This window comes from Engystomops pustulosus, chromosome 1 (assembly GCF_040894005.1).
Source record: "Engystomops pustulosus chromosome 1, aEngPut4.maternal, whole genome shotgun sequence".
Classification (NCBI taxonomy): domain Eukaryota; kingdom Metazoa; phylum Chordata; class Amphibia; order Anura; family Leptodactylidae; genus Engystomops; species Engystomops pustulosus.
The window spans coordinates 68,102,529-68,122,249 of NC_092411.1; the positions used below are offsets into that span (position 1 = coordinate 68,102,529).

Below are 19,721 nucleotides of genomic sequence, written 5' to 3' on the forward strand. Positions count from 1 at the left end.
ATGACCTCTGGAAACTTTCATTAAAATCTTAAAAACGATAGCGGCACAAACGAAAATTTTTACGGCACAAACGTAGCACAAATGTTTGACACCAATATTGTTTGATTTGAACAAGGTGGGGGGGCCAACTTCACTCAGGTTTTTATTATTGTGTAAATTATAATTGGTTCAATTTTATTTCTGAATCCAATCCAATTTTCTGTATGCAGCCATCTTGCCTAAGCTGCCATGCATGCTAATTTTATTCTGCAGGTTTTCTGGTGATTCAGCTGAAAAATCTGCTTGCACAGCATTCAGTTTTTTTTTTCCCCATTTTTTCAGCTTTATGTGAATGTCAAATTAAAAATTCCATTTGCTGAATGCCATCGCAAAAATGTCTGAACTGCTGCTAAGCCAGAATTCAGAGATTTGCTTTACAGGAGCCACACGCACCAGAAGGAATTGGTATAGAGATGAGTTCTATGGGCAATGGATTAAAAGTAACCTCACGAACATCTTAAGAACATACAAATTCATATGAAACAATAATAAACGGTCAAGTAAGCAAAGATGCTTATGCACTTGTCTACCACTGGGAGGCAGTGTTGATGTTTTCTTCTATGTACCTACAATATGCCAGATGAATGAGTACAACTTGTATATCTAGTTGGGTTTTACACACAATGAACACTAGATTCAGTAACTACCCAGCTACAGACTGCTCTTACTACCGTCATAAATAAGGGAGGTTGTTATTCTTTATCCCACAATGTGAAGTGGCCAGGAACATCCAGTAGTAAAGGGCATGGATGGTGACCTTTTAGAGACCGGGGCGCCTAAACTAGAGACCACAACAGACCAACTTATTTATTGAAAAGTGCCAACTTGGCACTGCTCTACCCCCACTTGATATCGTATTGGCATCCTGAGGATGTCATTACCAGTGAAAGAAGGATAAGAAATTTGGATAATGTTTGTAGCTTCTCTCCGGGTACACTCTGAACAGGAAGAATCGCAGGGTCTGGAGAACCAGCTCTGATGGTAATCCAGCTCTGTCCACCGTCCTACCAGAGTACTGTCCGGTGAACTCTTGTTTTGTGTCCTTGGTTCCCACAGAGAAGGCTGAGTGCTACCTTTTGACACCCATGCCAGCAGTTTACCACCCCTGGTGTAAGGCATGTAGATATACACTCACCGGCCACTTTATTAGGTACACCATGCTAGTAACGGGTTGGACCCCCTTTTGCCTTTAGAACTGCCTCAATTCTTCATGGCATAGATTCAACAAGGAGCTGGAAGCATTCCTCAGAGATTTTGGTCCATATTGACATGATGGCATCACATCCATGATGCAAATCTCCCGTTCCACCACATCCCAAAGATGCTCTATTGGATTGAGATCTGGTGACTGTGGAGGCCATTTGAGTACACTGAACTCATTGTCATGTTCAAGAAACCAGTCTGAGATGATTCCAGCTTTATGACATGGTGCATTATCCTGCTGAAAGTAGCCATCAGATGTTGGGTACATTGTGGTCATAAAGGGATGGACATGGTCAGCAACAATACTCAGGTAGGCTGTGGCGTTGCAACAATGCTCAATTGGTACCAAGGGGCCCAAAGAGTGCAAAGAAAATATTCCCCACACCATGACACCACCACCACCAGCCTGAACCGTTGATACAAGGCGGGATGGATCCATGCTTTCATGTTGTTGACGCCAAATTCTGACCCTACCATCCGAATGTCGCAGCAGAAATCGAGACTCATCAGACCAGGCAACGTTTTTCCAATCTTCTACTGTCCAATTTCGATGAGCTTGTGCAAATTGTAGCCTCAGTTTCCTGTTCTTAGCTGAAAGGAGTGGCACCCGGTGTGGTCTTCTGCTGCTGTAGCCCATCTGCCTCAAAGTTCGACGTACTGTGCGTTCAGAGATGCTCTTCTGCCTACCTTGGTTGTAACGGGTGGCGATTTGAGTCACTGTTGCCTTTCTATCAGCTCGAACCAGTCTGCCCATTCTCCTCTGGCATCAACAAGGCCTTTCCGCCCACAGAACTGCCGCTCACTGGATGTTTTCTTTTCTTTTTCGGACTATTCTCTGTAAACCCTAGAGATGGTTGTGCGTGAAAATCCCAGTAGATCAGCAGTTTCTGAAATACTCAGACCAGCCCTTCTGGCACCAACAACCATGCCACGTTCAAAGGCACTCAAATCACCTTTCTTCCCCATACTGATGCTCTGTTTGAACTGCAGGAGATTGTCTTGACCATGTCTACATGCCTAAATGCACTGAGTTGCTGCCATGTGATTGGCTGATTAGAAATTAAGTGTTAACCAGCAGTTGGACAGGTGTACCTAATAAAGTGGCCGGTGAGTGTATCTTACCCTGGGTTTGTATAGTATCCCTGCCCCTTTGCTTTCAGAGCAGTGTGTATATAATAATAATAAACTTTAGAGCCATCAAATTCCGAAGCGCTTCACAAATCATAGGGGACATACACAAATATAATACTACATTACAGAGTACAAACAGTCATATGGGACAATAGGAGTGAGGGCCCTGCTTGCAAGAGGAACAGTCTATGAGGATGTATGGTTGTGTTATCGCAGGCAGTCCCTGGGTTACGTACAAGATGGGTTCTGTAGGTTTGTTCTTAAGTTGAATTTTCTAATTGTTACCCCAAATATGATAATTGCATTTTAAAACTTTTGGGTTGTCAGTGAACCAGGATTAACAATAAATCTTAATTGCAGACATCTTTGATATCTTTTACGTCAGATAATTGTAGCCCAGGACTAAAGTACTGGTATAAATGACCAATATCCAGAGGTCCGTTTGTAACTAGGGGTCGTCTGTGAGTTGGTGTTTTTAAGTAGGGGACCGCCTGTAATGCAAATGCTCTGACTGTCTCCGTTAGATGAAATCTATGGCTTCAGCACTTTAGTTTCTTACTTCTACTAGAATTGCTCAAATTTTTGCGAAGCAAGGGGGACTTGCTACCTCTTCAGTATAAGAAAGGAATCCTTTTTCAGGCCCTATAAACCTATAAATCGCACATCTCCACTTCTATATGATATCTTGCACTCAGTATAACATCACTGAATTGCTTTACAAACGTTTCAGCTTTTTCACTTGAATTTTTTTTTTTTGTAACTCAGGATGTAATTCCTTAAGTCTGCTGACTGTTCTGCATGCAGTAAGAGTATCCGGTGTTTACTGTCTTCTGCACTGCTGGTCTGTACTGTATAATTTTTTTTCTTTTGATTTCAGCTTGGCATGTAACCTGGAGACCTGGCTCTGTTGCCTTAACCATTTCTTAAGTCGGGTTGCTACCAAGTAAATTTTCATCTGACAGAGACTCTTTGTTCTTCTCTTACCAGGGCTTATTGAATGTTATCTGGCATCTAATAGTGTCCGGGAAGCGATGGTCATGGCCAATAATGTTTATAAAACTCTTGGAGCCAATGCGCAGACACTAACTCTACTGGCAACAGTGTGCTTGGAAGAACCCGTTACTCAAGAAAAGGCAAAAACACTTCTAGACAAAGCACTTTTACAAAGGCCAGATTACATTAAGGCTGTGGTAAAGAAAGCTGAACTACTCAGTAAGTATTTAGGTCAGACCACCAGTCATGTAAGGAATACCAATAACTCAGAATATATTAAAGCAAACATCCATGTGAAGGTATCAACCAGCTGCATCCTCGAGTATCTTTCATACGTACACACAGGCTGCAGTGGTGTGTCCACCAGGAAGCACATAGAGGAGCCAGCACTAGGAGTGTCACATCCTTATACAGGCAGTCAGTCATGTGCATAGGAGTATCTCATACACACAGGCTGCAGGGGGCACCAGCACCAGGAAGCACATAGAGGAGCCAGCACCAGGAGTGTCACATCATTATACAGGCTGTCAGTCATGTGTATAGGTGTATCTCATACACACACAGGCTGCCGTGGTGTGGCCGTCAGCACCAGGAAGTAAAGAGAGGAGCCAGCACCAGGAGTGTCACATCCTTATACAGGCTGTCAGTGAACTCTGGGGGGGGGGGGGGGGTGGTTGTACCTCCCACTCATGAATAAGCTGGACAGCTGTATATGATTTCATTGGAGATCTCCCATGTCATTTGCATACAGTTTTAGGACCTGATTGCTTAGAGGATAACTGTCAACGGGTCACTATTTCTGTCACTTCTACCTGTTGGAGCAGCTCACAAGGATCCATCACAGCCTTTACCTAGGCAATTCATACATTAATCATTGTAAAATCATCTTTTCTTTATTATGTAAATGAGGCTGGTCACATGCTCAGAGGCAGTGATGTCACCCCTGTTACCCCTCCCCTCTCCTCCCCTGCTCATGTCTGTGTCAGCATTATCTGCTGACATGCTGGATCCTCCTAATACACATGTGAGAGACACAGACATCAGCTACACAAGTACCTGACATGTTCTGCTATAACATGGCTGCCTGGAACTGTTGTATTTCTCCTATACACACACACACACACACACACACACACACACACACACACACACACACACACACACACACAGGCTGCAGGGGGCGCCAACACCAGGAAGCACATGGAGGAGCCATTACACCATTATACCTCACATCATTATACAGGCTGTCAGTCAAGCTCTGGGGGGGGTGACAACTCGACATCTCACAGGTCATTTGCATACAGCTTTAGGACCTCATTGCTTAAGTTTATAGGCGTGTAGAGGGACAATGAAGGGATAGAGGCAATGCTTTCTAATGGCGGTTTATGAAAATATATTTAGTTTGGGGGGTTAATTTGCCAGACTGGTTCTCTTTAAGACACTTATTAGTCTTGTCAGAAAACCTGGATCAATTTACATTTCCGCAACATATGGAGCAGGTCCCCTCTCTAAGACGCCATTTCTGGCACAGTGGGCTCCTATCCTGTACATCTTTGCTAGTACTTTTGAAGTATAGCATAGTCTATTTACTATAAGGTACTGGGCTAGCCTAAACTATGGATCATCCACTGCTCCCTATACATCTTGCTACACCCATTACACTACACCAGTTTACCATTTTCCCTTTGTAATCTTCTCTACAGTGCTCTTCTATTATCACGTATTTTCCCCTTACGCCTGTGTTTTTCTGAATGTAGAAAAGTCCTTTTTGTATGATTAATTTCCCCAACAATATTCAGTGCACTATATCTGATTTTGTGTATCAACTGGAGGAAATGAAACAAACTCCTTATGCAACAGTCCATATTCCACTTTCATTTCTTCAAAAAACTTCCTCACAAAAAAGGTATCTTTTAAAACTTAAGCGCCCGTAATTTTTTCCCTTATTTTTACAGTTTTTTTTTTTTCTTGCAGGCAGAGAACAGAAGTATGAAGAAGGCATATCCCTTCTCAGAGGTACCCTAGCAAATCAAAGTGACTGTGTTCTGCATCGTATGCTGGGCGATTTCCTAGTGGCTGTGAACGAATTCCAGGAGGCTATGGACCAGTACAGCATCGCTCTTAGGTACTTGTCTTTTGACATTGATTGTTCTACTAGTTCCATATTTTATTACAATATATCTATAGGTGGAGGTATTTATTCCATCTGTAGGCAGGTTCTTTTTGAGTAAGGCTTTTTTATGTTATTCCGCAGGGTAAGATCACCTTTAGTATCTACAGGTTACCGATTTATTCCGTTTTTAAAGGAAATCTTCCATCAAAATCAAGCATGACGAACCTGGCACAATTACTCATTGATCCAGGCACTGTGACACTGATAAACTTCTTGCCCCCCTGGGCTCTGGCATCACAGACTCTAACACTGCCTCACTCTGCTTCCTCAGAACTCCCTTTCCCTCTGCCCATTGTAATCTCAAGGCAGAGGAGGAGGTTTAGCACCTGGATTGAGGGAGTGCTCTGCACAGTGCAGCAGAGAGAGCTGCAGCACAGAGGGGTTCTGGTACCCCCCCCCCCCCAAGAGCCCTTCAGGCTCATTCGCATAATTTTAAACGTTGATTTTAGAAAGAAGGAGGCCATGGATAACAAATATAAAATGATTACCAGTGTCATGGTGCCTGGATCTATGAGTAAGCACCCATGGTTTATGTTATCATGCTTCATTTTGATGGTAGATTTCCTTAAACATGAATGTACCGGACATTTTGCCTAAAAATGGTGTTATTAAATTATTTACAAAGATCCTGTGAACCGGGCTTAATTAAATAAGCAGGTTAACATTCTAGTGTTCTTTAACCCTTTACCAATGTGTACTATTACAATTTGAAGTTTGCTATGAAAACATTAAAAAGGCTGTTAAAATCTAGTATCCCCCATGATTGTACCGACCCAAAGAATATAGAAGACGTGTCATTTGGTGCACACAGTGAAAGCCGGAAAAACCAAGCCTTCAAGAAAATGTTTTAAATGCGTTTGTTGACTATTATCACTGCGCATGGATTTTTTTCCTGCTTCCTAGAACAGGACAGGGAATATTAAATGCCATCACTATGAAGTGCAATTTGTTACACAGCTGTTTACATGGAAAAATAAAGAAGTTTAAAGATTTTTGAAGGTGGGGAGTGAAAAATGGAAGTGCAAAAACAAAGGGCCTGGACGTTAAGGGGCTTTAACAGTAAAATAATTTAAGAATATCTACATAATTTTGATGATTTAACATTTGAACAGTGTCCGTGGGAATTGTATATGAGATGTTCCATCAGTTAGCCTTCCTGAGATACTATATGGGCTAGGCTTATTCTGAGAAGGAAGCCATGCAAGTCAAGTTGGGGTTAAAAAGTAAATGGCATATTCCTTACCAGGATAATTAATGGTTCATATCCAGTGGCGCTTGAAGAACTGCTGTAAAGAGGCTTTTTTTATTTAGTTGTTATTTTTTGGCTATAAGTGCTATTCTTAATGTATGGATTTATGTGGCAAGGTGATGAGGAGCCATTTAGGTGGTAAATATGATGCTTACACTGTGTAGAGGTGACCTGGTATAGCTCTGGGCTGTGCAGGGAATGGGCTGCTCTATGTAAAGCTCACATTTAATGTGTTGCTGTAATGCACCATCCTGCAGCAAAGTGTGGAGCATGTGCATTGCATAGCCCTCTGCAGCAGAACAATTAGCACTTGTCATTTCATCTCCTAAAGAAGTGACTAAAAATGTACAAAGTACACAAAATGTAAATCTGAGATTTTTAAGCATTATTGGCCTTTTTTAAGCTTTTTTTTATCTTCTTGTGTATAAATTTGTATTGAAGAAATATATCAATGGCATATATAAAGCATAGAATGTATACCGTGTACCATGTATACAGAATACATACAATGGTATATTATGAGGCTGGTTTGATTAAAAAAAACATTGCTTTGTGAAGGGTATTGCATCTCTTTTCTGGGAACGATAGTTATTTAGTTCCAAGGAATCCAATGGTTTTGCATAATCCTTGTTCAAGAGTCAAAGGAAATGTGTGGTTACACCATCAGCAGATGGTCTGGAATAACATTTTCACCATAAATTGCAAGGAGTGAATGAAAATATATAAAACTTTTTATGTTTTTTAACCATTCCTAAGAAAAAAGAAATAACTGACACGGACAAAAAACACCCTAACAATACATGGCATCTTACAGCCAAGAAATGATGGGTAATCAATTGGAACAATCTTGCCAGCCTGTAGAGTAGATTTCTGCAATAGAGGATGGGAACAGGTATCGGGGAAACCCCTCAGAGGAGCGGCAGTTGATAAAAGAGCGGATTTCATAGGTTCTCCCCATAACATTGGTAAATCGTTTTTCCACCAACATTGCTGAACAAGCAGCACTCCCGCTACATCGGTAACTCCTCTTGATGTCATGATGTAACCAGGTAGTGGTAAGAGGCTTAGAAAAATGGCTATGGTCTAGACCAGTGATGGCGAACCTATGGCACGGGTGCCAGAGGTGGCACTTGGAGCCCTTTCTGTGGGCACCCAGGCTGCCTCCCCAAAACAGAGTTTACCAGATAGGTACCAAATCTTTCTGCAGTCCCAGACAACTTGAGATGCTTGAGTGAGAAGGTGTGAACAGGGCTGGATTATCTTTGGAGGTCCCTTGCCCTCCTGCTTTCAACTGTATTGGTGTCCTCAAGGGGCCAATTCAATTGAATGTTGTGGAAGAACAGGGAGCAAAATGTTACTGTTTAAATTGTCATGTTGGCACTTGATGGGAAAAAAGTGGGTTTTGGTTGTAGTTTGGGCACCCGGTCTCTAAAAGGTTTGCCATCACTGGTCTAGACGGTCCCTCAGTGATCGTCCTCTCTTGTAGATGATGTTGGATAGGGGTCCTAATGCATCATCGATATCCGTATCCATTATCAAAGTAAACCAGTTTCTCTCCAATTCCTCTCTAATTCGGGATGAGTCATTAGGAATTGTCAGAAGGAAAAGGGTTGATCAGAATGATTACAACCTTTATAACTCATAAGGGGAATTACTCTGGTTGCAATGTAATAGTGTTTGGCGATCACTCTTGAATGCACTCAGAACCCTTTGTCCCTGAACCTTCAAAGCAGGTCATTCTCCTGTTTTCCAAATTCCATCACATCCGAGCAGTTCTGTCTTAGTCTCAGGTATTGGCCTTTAGGTATACCTTTCCGTAATTCCATAATAAAGATTACTTTCCCACCATAACAGCACATTGGTTGCTGTAGGTTTTCTCTATATACTGTGGTGTCCAATGTGCCCATCATGCTTTTTTTTTTTTTTTATTAACACATCCAAAAAAGGAAGTTCAGACATGAAGCGCAGCCCAATTTTTTTTATTGTTCAGAGAGTCCAAAAAAATCAGTGAATTCATCTCTGGACTTACTCCAGATGACAAAGATGTCATCAATATACCAATCCCACATCTCAATCCCTGCCATATTTCCATCCTTCGGACTACCAAACACTCAAGTCTGTTCCCACCAGCCCAGGAGCAAATTGCCATAGGTTGGCACACGGGGCCAACCCATAGCCGCGCCTGAGCTGATGGTACAATATTCTGTCATAGAGAAAGTTGTGCTAAAGGGAGAAGTCCAAGGGGTGGATGATGAGGCGATTGTGGGCACGTTATTGGACACCTCTAGATTGTAAAAGGTATGATACACCATTAAGGCCATGCGGGATGGAGGAGTACAGTGCCTCCACATCAATACTGGACAGAAAATACTCAGCATTGATAAAGAGTCCCTCCAGTCTTTTAAGCAAATCAAGGGTATCCCTTGTGTACAATGGAAGTGTCCTTACAAATTCCTGCAGAATTTTATACAAATATTATCCCACATTTTGTACCAAGCTGTCTATTGGTTACCTATCATTTCTTGGCTGTGAGATGCTATGTACTGTTATAGTGGGGTTTTTTTTGTATGTGTCAGTTTCCTCCTTAGTTTTTCTAAGCATTCTTAAAGTTAAGTTTTGCATACACTGATAATATTAAAAAAATGTTTGTTTTTGAAGCAAAGTGATAATCCTCGTGCAACCCGGCTGCTACTTTAAATAGGGATTGAAAAGCAGAAAATTTAGTAAGTGGAAGATCAGCTAGTAGAGAGTTACGGTAACAGAGTAAAGATTGAATCGGAGCAATGCTTAGGGCTTTATTCTGGATCCCTATTGGTGATGTGCCACTGTACCACGTACTCATAGAGCGCAATCCATGCGGCACAGACGTGCATCTTGTATATCTCTTGATTCAAGACAAACCTGATATCTGGATTTCTGGCATATTTTCTTCCTTCCCATAAGCGGTATTTGTGTTTGACAATTAACAATAATAAACCAGAAACAATAATAAAACTCCTAAGAATTTTATGTGTGCCTGGAATTTTCTGGTATCATATACGGGGTAGGAACCCTTACAGTACACCTGATTTGGGAGGACATAGTACATAGCCTTTTGTGTCCCCATAGGCCACCAGGTCATGCTTGTAGTTGCTCAAAGGACTTGAGCAGAATGTTGTAAAGGAGCGGTGCTACGGTGTGAACACCAGCTGCCTCCCATCTACCAAAGTCTGCCATTTGCATTTCTCCTAGATAGGGATTACACCATAAAAGAGTAAACCTATTACAATCCTCCACACTCAACATACACTTAATTTGATGCATTATGACGCAAACATACCTTGAGAATGCTGTAGCCACACTGATGCAGGAACATATCTTGTTTAATCCCTGACATGAGTGGTTTTGCTGAAACAATTATGACATTCAGGACCTTGGAAAAGCTGGTTTGCATGCTTCTTGCAGTACATAAAAACATCACACCAGCTGTCTGCATTGTCTAGACAAGACTAATCAACCTGCGCTAGATCACTCATACACAGCAGGTGGCGGATGCGGCAGTCATTGATTACTTCTGCCTGTCAGTGATTATGTCTTTCTCCTGAGCAATGAAAGAGGAGAAGCGGTGAGGCACTCGGTTCAGGGATTAAACAAGATATAATTCTTAATCAATGTAGCTACATCATTCTCAAGGTATGTTTGGTTGACAATGTATGAAATCAAATGGTGGATTTTCTTTAAGTTTGCTCTAGACCGTTATCAGAAAGCACATTGTAGATATTCGGTCTGAGGGGTCTACCGTGGTCTCCAGTTTCCATTAGATACAGTGGTTAAGAACAGCGGTTGTGGCATGTGCACTTTTTAAGATTAGCTCTTACAATAACTGATGGGGGGCTTCGCACCATGCGTCTACTTTAGAGGAGGCTCTTTCTGTAAGTGGAAGAAAGTTTAGGCTTATGAAATCCCCTTCCTGAGCAGATACCCAGATTCCAATGTATTTAAAGGTGAACACTACCTGAACTGAGTGCAAAACCTCTTTAACTGAGGCCGGGAGCGGGTCCAGCAGCAGACATACCTGGATTTACTTGGTACTGAAGGCCACTTGACATCTCAGGAGGTGATTGAGGATGTGCTGTGTGACGACCACCCATCACTTTCTATCAATTGTAATTGTGGACAGTGTAGTTTTAACTCTCCCTATGTGCCCTATGTTTTGGGAACCCATTCCAAATTGGTAACACTCGGTTCTCAATGTATTCATATATTTCTAGGAGGAATAATAAAGAGATTTGAGGATCCAAATGATGAGAAAGGATACTAGAGAGCACACTAGTGAAGGGGAGCATGGATTTTGTATCTGGTGCTATTTATAAACTGTGCTGTTGTCTCCAAAATCCCAGTAATGTAACAAGCTATACTGCATTTCCTCTGTATTTCACTATGCATGGGACATGACTGATAACTGTTCTGTTTTCTCTTAGCCTGGATCCAAATGATCAAAAGTCACTTGAGGGAATACAGAAAATGGAGAAGGAAGAGAGCCCTACAGATGCTACTCAGGAAGAAGATGTGGATGACATGGAGGGTAGTGGGGAAGAAGGAGACCTGGAAGGAAGCGACAGCGAGGCAGCTCAGTGGGCAGATCAAGAGCAGTGGTTTGGGATGCAGTGAGATACTACATGGATGTGTGTACAATCCTTCCTCATCCTTGTTCAAGGCCTAGAATTGATGTCCAAGCAAGTTATTGTTGGAGCCACTGATCACCTTCAGAACCTTTGTGATATGCCAAGTACATTTGAGTTTCTGGCCATGTTTTCTGTCTGGTTATCCATTTAATTTCTAAGTATATTTTGGTAAGTTGGAGAGTCTGAGCAGTTTTTACGACTTAAGAGAAGGAACTATGTGTAGTATATATAGATATGCACCTTCTATATAATAGATGGCACCTTCATTTCTGGATAAGATTTGTGGCCTTGGCATCTCTTAGCTTCTTGTCATCCTTACATAATGAGTAGGTAGATAATCATATGATCTCCAACCTGTATAGCAGCTGTGCATATTCTGTGCTTTTACATATTGTGGTCCCATCTTTAAAACGCATGCACCCAAGAACATAGGATTTGTCTAATAATATTAGCATCAGTATTTTGTCTTGTTTTCATAATTTTTTTTTTATTTGCAGTGCCATGTGTTTATAAAGTTTTTTTTGTGTGTGTATATACATAGCAAATGAATATTTGTTTGCTTCTCAGACCTAATATATTTCGATATGAAATACATGTGTGTGTGTATTATTGGGCTTAAACGGAATTGAAAAGATCAAGGATTTTGCGATTGTATACAATGTATACCAGATTTGTTGTATACCAGATAGTTGCTTCTCTATTAAATAAAAGACCACCTTTGTATGTGATGAGTTTTTATTTTTTTTTAAAAATCTGCCCTACAGTGTATTTCTGTAGGAATTTTAGAAACGTAAAAGTTTGTCCAGATTGCAAAACCCATTCTCTTGGCTTGTGCAGATGCCCCGTCTTGCATTACATCTAAATGAGCACTGCATAGTACTTCATTTCCACTATGATGGCACTAAAGAGAATATAAACAGGTACTGGTAAGTTTTCTTACAATTACAGCTTATCACTTAAATTCCCAACATCCACTATTTGTCAAGGGACAAAAAAGAGCAGCCCTTTTGCAGACTGATTACAAAAGTCTGAGATCTGCTACTGAGCAGATGACAGGTTGTGACTATTGTACAGCACTGAGTTTGGTTTCTAGGCCTCAGTCAGAGACACAATAGCATTTAGAAGGCTATACATAGAATACATAAATATAATCTGGTAGATTGTAGATGTGGTCCTGTTGAGATATATAGAGGAGAAAAGACCATCAAAGAAAAGCATAGATAAACCAGGGACGCTTATTCATAGATCCAGGCACTGTGACTGTGGTAATCTTTTTATTTGTTATCCATGGCCTCCTTCCATCTAAAATCAATGATCATGATGCTTATGAGCCTGAAGGGCTATGGGCATGTTACAGAAAGCTTCTGTTTACACAGCAGTAGCACGTCTCGGTCTCCCCCGCCACATGCATTTTCTTAAGTACTCCTTCAGAATGTCATAGCTTATGAATCTGCAGCACAGAGTCTTTCTGGCTCATTAGCATCATTATAAAAGTTGATTTTAGAAGGAAGGGGACGATGGATAACAAAAGTACTGCAGCCTTTCTATGATGACCTGGTAAACCCTCAAACCCCTCCCCCGATTAGGCAGATATGGCAGCCGTGTGCTGCACACCTGGACTGTGACCTTTCTGACATTTCTTCTTCTACTACTCTTAGAGTTGGCCGTTTTGGGCATCATTTTGATGACTAGTATACCTGGCATACAGATTACACGTGTAGGTTGTTCTTGAAATGTTTATCTTTGTTATGCTTTTCTTCCATTCCTTCCTCGTTGTAGTGTATTGCGTGCATTATGTGCCTTGTAAAAGCTCTTCCAATGGAACTGGGAAGGATGTATGTAATGCTGTAATGTTAATTATATTAAAAGGTTTTAGAAATTCTTCTATAAGTAAGTGTCCCTGGTTTATCATGCTGGTAGATATATTATTGATAGATTAACCCCTTAACGCTCTGCTCCGTAGCTCTACGCGGCAGAGGTGTGAGTGGTGTATGAAGAGGGCTCACGGGCTGAGTCCTCTTCATACACAGGTGGGGGTTGTTGAATATTGCAGCAAACCCCCACCGCTTGCACCGATCGCGGCTATTAACTCCTCCGATGCTGCCGGACCCATTTAACCCCTTTCACGCTCTGCAACGGATATATCCGCCGCAGAGCTATGAAAAGTGTGTATGAAGAGGGCTCACGGGCTGAGCCCTCTTCATGTAGAGATGGGCTTTGCTGCATATTGCAGCAAAGACCCATTGCTAACACCAGCGGTCGGTGCTTGCACCGATCGCGGGTGTTACCCTCTTCTTTGCCGCCGGCACTTAAAACGTGGTGGCCGCCATGTTTCCGATGATCGTCGCTCCCCCGAATGTCATTGGAGGGCGGCGATCGGTTGCCATGACAGCCTTGGTCTTCGTTAGACCCGAGGTTGCATGGTTTCAGGAGATTCGTTACAATGAGCCAATGGCTCATTGTAATTGAATCATGTGCAAAAACTCCATATACTGCAATACAGTAGTAAATGTAATGAAAAGATATCAAAATGTCGCATAGTGCTGAAAATGGTAGCAACGAAAACGTCGGCTCATTTCGCAAAAAATGACATATCACACAGCTCCATGCACCAAAGTATGAAAAAGTTATTAGCGTCAGAAGATGGCAACATTTTTTTTTCCTTTTTCCTACACATTCATTTAATTTTTAAAAATCTATTAAAACGCAATAAAACCTGTATGAATTTGGTATCACCGTGATCATACCGAACCAAAGAATAAAGTAGAGGTGTTATTTGGAGCGCAGAGTGAAAGTCGTAAAAACTGAGCCTACAAGAACGTGATGCACATGTGTTTTTTTTTTCCATTTTTCCACATTTGGAATTTTTTTCCTGCTTCCTAGTACAAGGGATGTTATAATAAATAATATCACAGGAATGTAAAGTTTGTTACGCACAAAAAAAGCCCTCACACAGCTCTGTACACGGAAAAATGAAAATGTTATGGATTTTTGAAGGTGGAGAGCGAGAACTGAGTGAAAAACCCTGCGTCCTTAAGGGGGTTAGAGACGGCAGTGCGTGGGTGCCGCCATCTTGGATCTGATTGACGCTCCCCTGAACGTCATCGGGGGACGGCGATCATTTGCCATGACAGCCTTGGGTCTTCGGCAGACCTGAGGCTGCATGGTTTCTGCAGTTTCGGTTTCGCCAGTGGCTCATTGTGCAGAAATGACATACCGTATATACTCGTGTATAAGCCGAGTTTTTCAGCACAAAAAATGTGCTGAAAAACCTCACTTCGGCTTATACACGAGTCAATTTAAAAAAATAAATTTTAATACTCACCCTCCGGTGCCCGGATCCACCGGCGGCGGCTCCCGATACCCGGCGGCGGCTCCCGAAGTTCAGCACATTAAATAAATAAACTTGGTTCTCACCTTCCGGCGATACTCACCCCCGATCCACGGCGCCGGCTTCCGATCCTCGTTGGTGGCTTTCGATCCCCGGCTGCGGATGTCTTCTTTCTTCTTTTGCCGGCGGAGTCGCGTCCATGCGATCTCCCCGCCGGCGCTTACTATGATGCAGCGGTGTGACGTCATCAGCGGCGACACCGCCGCATCATAGTGAGCGCCGCCGGGGAGATCGAATGGACGCTCCTCCGCCAGCAAGAGAAGACAGAAGACGCTGCCGGGGATCGAGAGCCACCGCAGAGGATCGGGGGTGAGTATCGCCGGAAGGTGAGAATTAAGTTTATTTTTTTAAATGTGCCCAACATACATGGGGGCAGGCTGGCTGTATATGTGAGGGGCAGGCTGTATACATGAGGGGGCAGGCTGTATACTACACCCTCGGCTTATACTCGAGTCAATAGGTTTTCCCAGTTTTTGGTGGTAAAATTAGGGGTCTCGGCTTATACTCGAGTATATACGGTATACTGCAATGCAGTAGTATTGCAGTATATGGTAGCAACGATCAGACCATATAGGGTTAATATATCCTAGAGGGTCTAAGAAACTGTAAAAAAAAAAAAAAAAAGTCAAAAGAGTTTTTAAAATTATTTAAAAAATGTTAAAAACATAAAAGTTCAAGTCCGCCCTTTCCCTACAACTGACATAAAACGTAATAAACAGTAAAAGTCACAGACACAATAGGTATTGTTGCGTCCCAAAATACCTGATCTATCAAAATATAAAAACTGTTATTGGCAGCGGTGACCCCCATAATGGAAAATGCCGCCCAAATGTCCGAAACGCGACTTTTACACTATTTTACTTCATATAAAAAATGGTAGCAATAACACCGCTGGCTCATTTAGCAAAAAATGACACCTAACACAGCTCCGTGCACCATAGTATGAAAACATTATTAGCATCAGAAGATGGCGAAATTTTTTTTTTCTTTTTTGTACACATTCGTTTAATTTTTGAAAATGTATTAAAACACAATAGAACCTGAATAAATTTAGTATCACCGCGATCGTACTGAATCAAAGAATAAAGCAGAGGTGTTATTTGGTGCTTACGGTGAAAGTTGGAAAAACTGAGCCCACAAGAACGTGACGTGACCTTTTTTCCAGCTTCCTGATTCACGGCATGGAATAATATTGTGACGGAGAAGTAAAATTTGTTATGCACAAAGCTTCACACAGCTCTGTACTCGGAAAAATGAAAAAGTTATGGATTTTTGAAGGTGGATAGCAAGAAATGAGTGGGAAAACCCTGCGGCTTATACTCGAGTCAATAGGTTTTCCCAGTTTTTGGTGGTAAAATTAGGGGTCTCGGCTTATACTCGAGTATATACGGTATACTGCAATGCAGTAGTATTGCAGTATATGGTAGCAACGATCAGACCATATAGGGTTAATATATCCTAGAGGGTCTAAGAAACTGTAAAAAAAAAAAAAAAAAGTCAAAAGAGTTTTTAAAATTATTTAAAAAATGTTAAAAACATAAAAGTTCAAGTCCGCCCTTTCCCTACAACTGACATAAAACGTAATAAACAGTAAAAGTCACAGACACAATAGGTATTGTTGCGTCCCAAAATACCTGATCTATCAAAATATAAAAACTGTTATTGGCAGCGGTGACCCCCATAATGGAAAATGCCGCCCAAATGTCCGAAACGCGACTTTTACACTATTTTACTTCATATAAAAAATGGTAGCAATAACACCGCTGGCTCATTTAGCAAAAAATGACACCTAACACAGCTCCGTGCACCATAGTATGAAAACATTATTAGCATCAGAAGATGGCGAAATTTTTTTTTTCTTTTTTGTACACATTCGTTTAATTTTTGAAAATGTATTAAAACACAATAGAACCTGAATAAATTTAGTATCACCGCGATCGTACTGAATCAAAGAATAAAGCAGAGGTGTTATTTGGTGCTTACGGTGAAAGTTGGAAAAACTGAGCCCACAAGAACGTGACGTGACCTTTTTTCCAGCTTCCTGATTCACGGCATGGAATAATATTGTGACGGAGAAGTAAAATTTGTTATGCACAAAGCTTCACACAGCTCTGTACTCGGAAAAATGAAAAAGTTATGGATTTTTGAAGGTGGATAGCAAGAAATGAGTGGGAAAACCCTGCGTCCTTAAGGGGTTAAAGGTTTTTATCAGCAGTTCATCCCACTGTCCCTATGGTAGTAAACATGCATGTTTTATCCAATTTAGACATGGATGGTTGTGAAGTTTGTCTGGTATTTGTGGGGTCCCAATGTTGTCTCAGTTGGTGTATGAAGTGGTGTACTCAATGAATGAGTACAGGCAATCCCTGATTTACATACAAAATAGGTTCTTTAGGTTTGTTATTAAAGGTGTTCTCCACTTTTGGCAATTAATTGATATAGTTTATGTAAGGAAAAGTTGTACATTTTTCCAATATACTTTCTGTATCAATTCCACACAGTTTTCTGGATCTCTGCTTGCTGTCATTCTATAGAAAGCTTCTGTGATGGACGGGCAGGTACAAGAGCCATTATTATTACAAAGTAATCAGAGCCGTGTGATAATAATGGTGTTAATGGGCAGCCAAAGGAGGCTCCCAGCAATCATGGCAACCAATCTTCAATCCTTGATGATGTTGTGGAGGGTGCTGATTAGCAGCAATATGGCACACCCATGTGAAGCTGCTATTTATGTAAAATGTTCGGCTTTGAAGACAGCAACTAAAATTGCCACAACTGTTGCCAGCACTAATTGTGGCAGGTAGCTGCAAGTGTCTGCTGTGTAGTACAGCATATAGCTGCCCTATATGGAGAGGACACAACCTGTAAGCCTTCTTTTTACAGCCTTAACCTCTTGATGTACTAAGTGCAGTCCTTAAAGGGAACCTACCACCACGAATCTACCTATAAAAGGTAGATCGGGTGGTAGGTGGATCAATAGGGCGTGAGGATAGCCCTTTTAAGGGCTAATCCTCACGTTCCCGCAATGTTTTGAAAAGTTTTATTGCCCCAATATTCAAATTTCCTTATGCGGCTACTGGGGCGTGGAGTAACCGCATCTGAGGTTACACAAGGCGGCTACTCCACGCCCCAGTAGCTTCTTTTCTCCTCCTACCGAAAATCTCCTCGTAACTGCGCGCCCTCGTCCGACGAATCTGCTGTCTGCGCATGCACAGAACAGCAGGCCCGCGCCTGCGCAGTCACTGCTCCGAAGCCAGAGCTGCACAGGCACGGGCCTGCTGTTCTGCGCATGTGCAGACAGCAGATTCGTCGGACGAGGGCGCACAGCTCCTCGTAGCTGCGCGCCGAAGATTTTCGGAAGGAGGAGAAAAGAGGCTACCGGGGCGTGGAGTAGCCGCCCCGTGTAACCTCAGATGCGGTTACTCCACGCCCCAGTAGCCGCATAAGGAAATTTGAATATTGGGGCAATAAAACTTTTCAAAACATTGCGGGGACGTGAGGATTAGCCCTTAAAAGGGGCTATCCTCACGTCCTATTGATACACCTGCCACCCGATCTACCTTTAGAGGTAGATTCATGATGGTAGGTTCCCTTTAAAGGGGTATTCCAGCGATATAAACGTCTGATACAAAAACCCATAATGCTAAAAATAAATGAATATAACAAAACTCATTAGTCATTAGTCATTAGTCACAAAAGCTAAATAGTTTGCTTTTATGATTTACAAAATGTTATGGGCTTAATAAAGTAGGTGCAGTTATCACCAAGATGGCCGCCACTAAAAACTACAAGTCCTATGATCCTTTAGTTATTAGTAACAGTTCCCTGCTCTTAAGCTCTGCTCCCAGTGGTGATGTAACAGACTGTCCTTCACTGTTACCATAGTAATAATGTGTGTAGTATTTTAATTGTTCATTACAGTGTATGCCCACAGCATTATCTGCTAAGGGAAGCAAAATTTAAAATAACTAATTACATATTGGCTTATAGCTTATTTAAAGACCCATTTGTATATGAATGATGCTTATTCCTGGAATACCCCTTTTAAGAGGTTAAAAACAGGCACCATGTCAGTCAGACTCTGGAGGGTGGGGGGGCATATGCAGAACTCATGAATATGCCAGCTTTAAGTCTCTGCTGGAAGCATGGTGGACCTAGCTGCCAGCTTATTAGCATTTTGGGCACAAACATTTTGCAGCTGTACTAGGGAGATATCATTGATTGTTTTAGAAAAGTAATTGAACCTTGACCTCTATGTACGCAGCAGCTCTTCAATATTGAGATTCCAGTATTTAGGTTTTTACTGCTCCCCGGTCTGCTAAACCAAAACTTCTGTCATATATTTTCCTTTTACTTCTTTAATCTTGGATAAGGTAAAGATACTGTAGGTTATTTTGGATAATTACAATTGCTTTTACAATTCATTGCACCGAAGAAAAAGTGCATTTCCTTATAAACAGTATAAAAATATATAATGAATACAGACAGTCTTATAAAATATATGTATGTTTTCATGTGTTCAGAATTTGCGTAGCCGAACAAGTGAAGTACAACCGAGTCATTGCTCTGTGACAACTCGTAACACTGAACTTATTTCTTCACCTAGAAAATTGAAGATACTTCTATCTCATTCCCAGACTCAACATTATTCTGGTTTACTGTAAGAAAAATCTAGCAAATAAGGCCCCTTCCACAGTTGCGTTTTTCACGCACGTTTTCTGCGCATGCTTTTGACACGCAGAATTTGCATTGCACTCTGACCCATTGTAATCAGTGGGTTTTTTCAGACATTTCATTTTTTTCCACGCAAGTGAAAAAAAAAACGTGTTTAATTCTCAGCATGCTCTACTTTTGCAAGTCACACGCATGAAAAACGCA

The 19,721-nt window shown here is 41.6% G+C and overlaps 1 protein-coding gene across 1 annotated transcript in view; it reads left to right on the forward strand.

The window, feature by feature from the left end:
* Nucleotides 1–12,180, forward strand: part of ANAPC7 (anaphase promoting complex subunit 7) — a 31,579-nt gene extending 19,399 nt beyond the window's left edge. The window contains exons 9-11 of the mRNA XM_072143242.1: nucleotides 3,361–3,585; nucleotides 5,341–5,491; nucleotides 11,249–12,180. Coding sequence (XP_071999343.1) covers nucleotides 3,361–3,585; nucleotides 5,341–5,491; nucleotides 11,249–11,438 — 566 coding nt within the window. The 3' untranslated portion in view covers nucleotides 11,439–12,180. The remainder of the gene's footprint in view (nucleotides 1–3,360; nucleotides 3,586–5,340; nucleotides 5,492–11,248) is intronic.
* The last annotated feature ends 7,541 nt before the right edge of the window (nucleotides 12,181–19,721 follow it).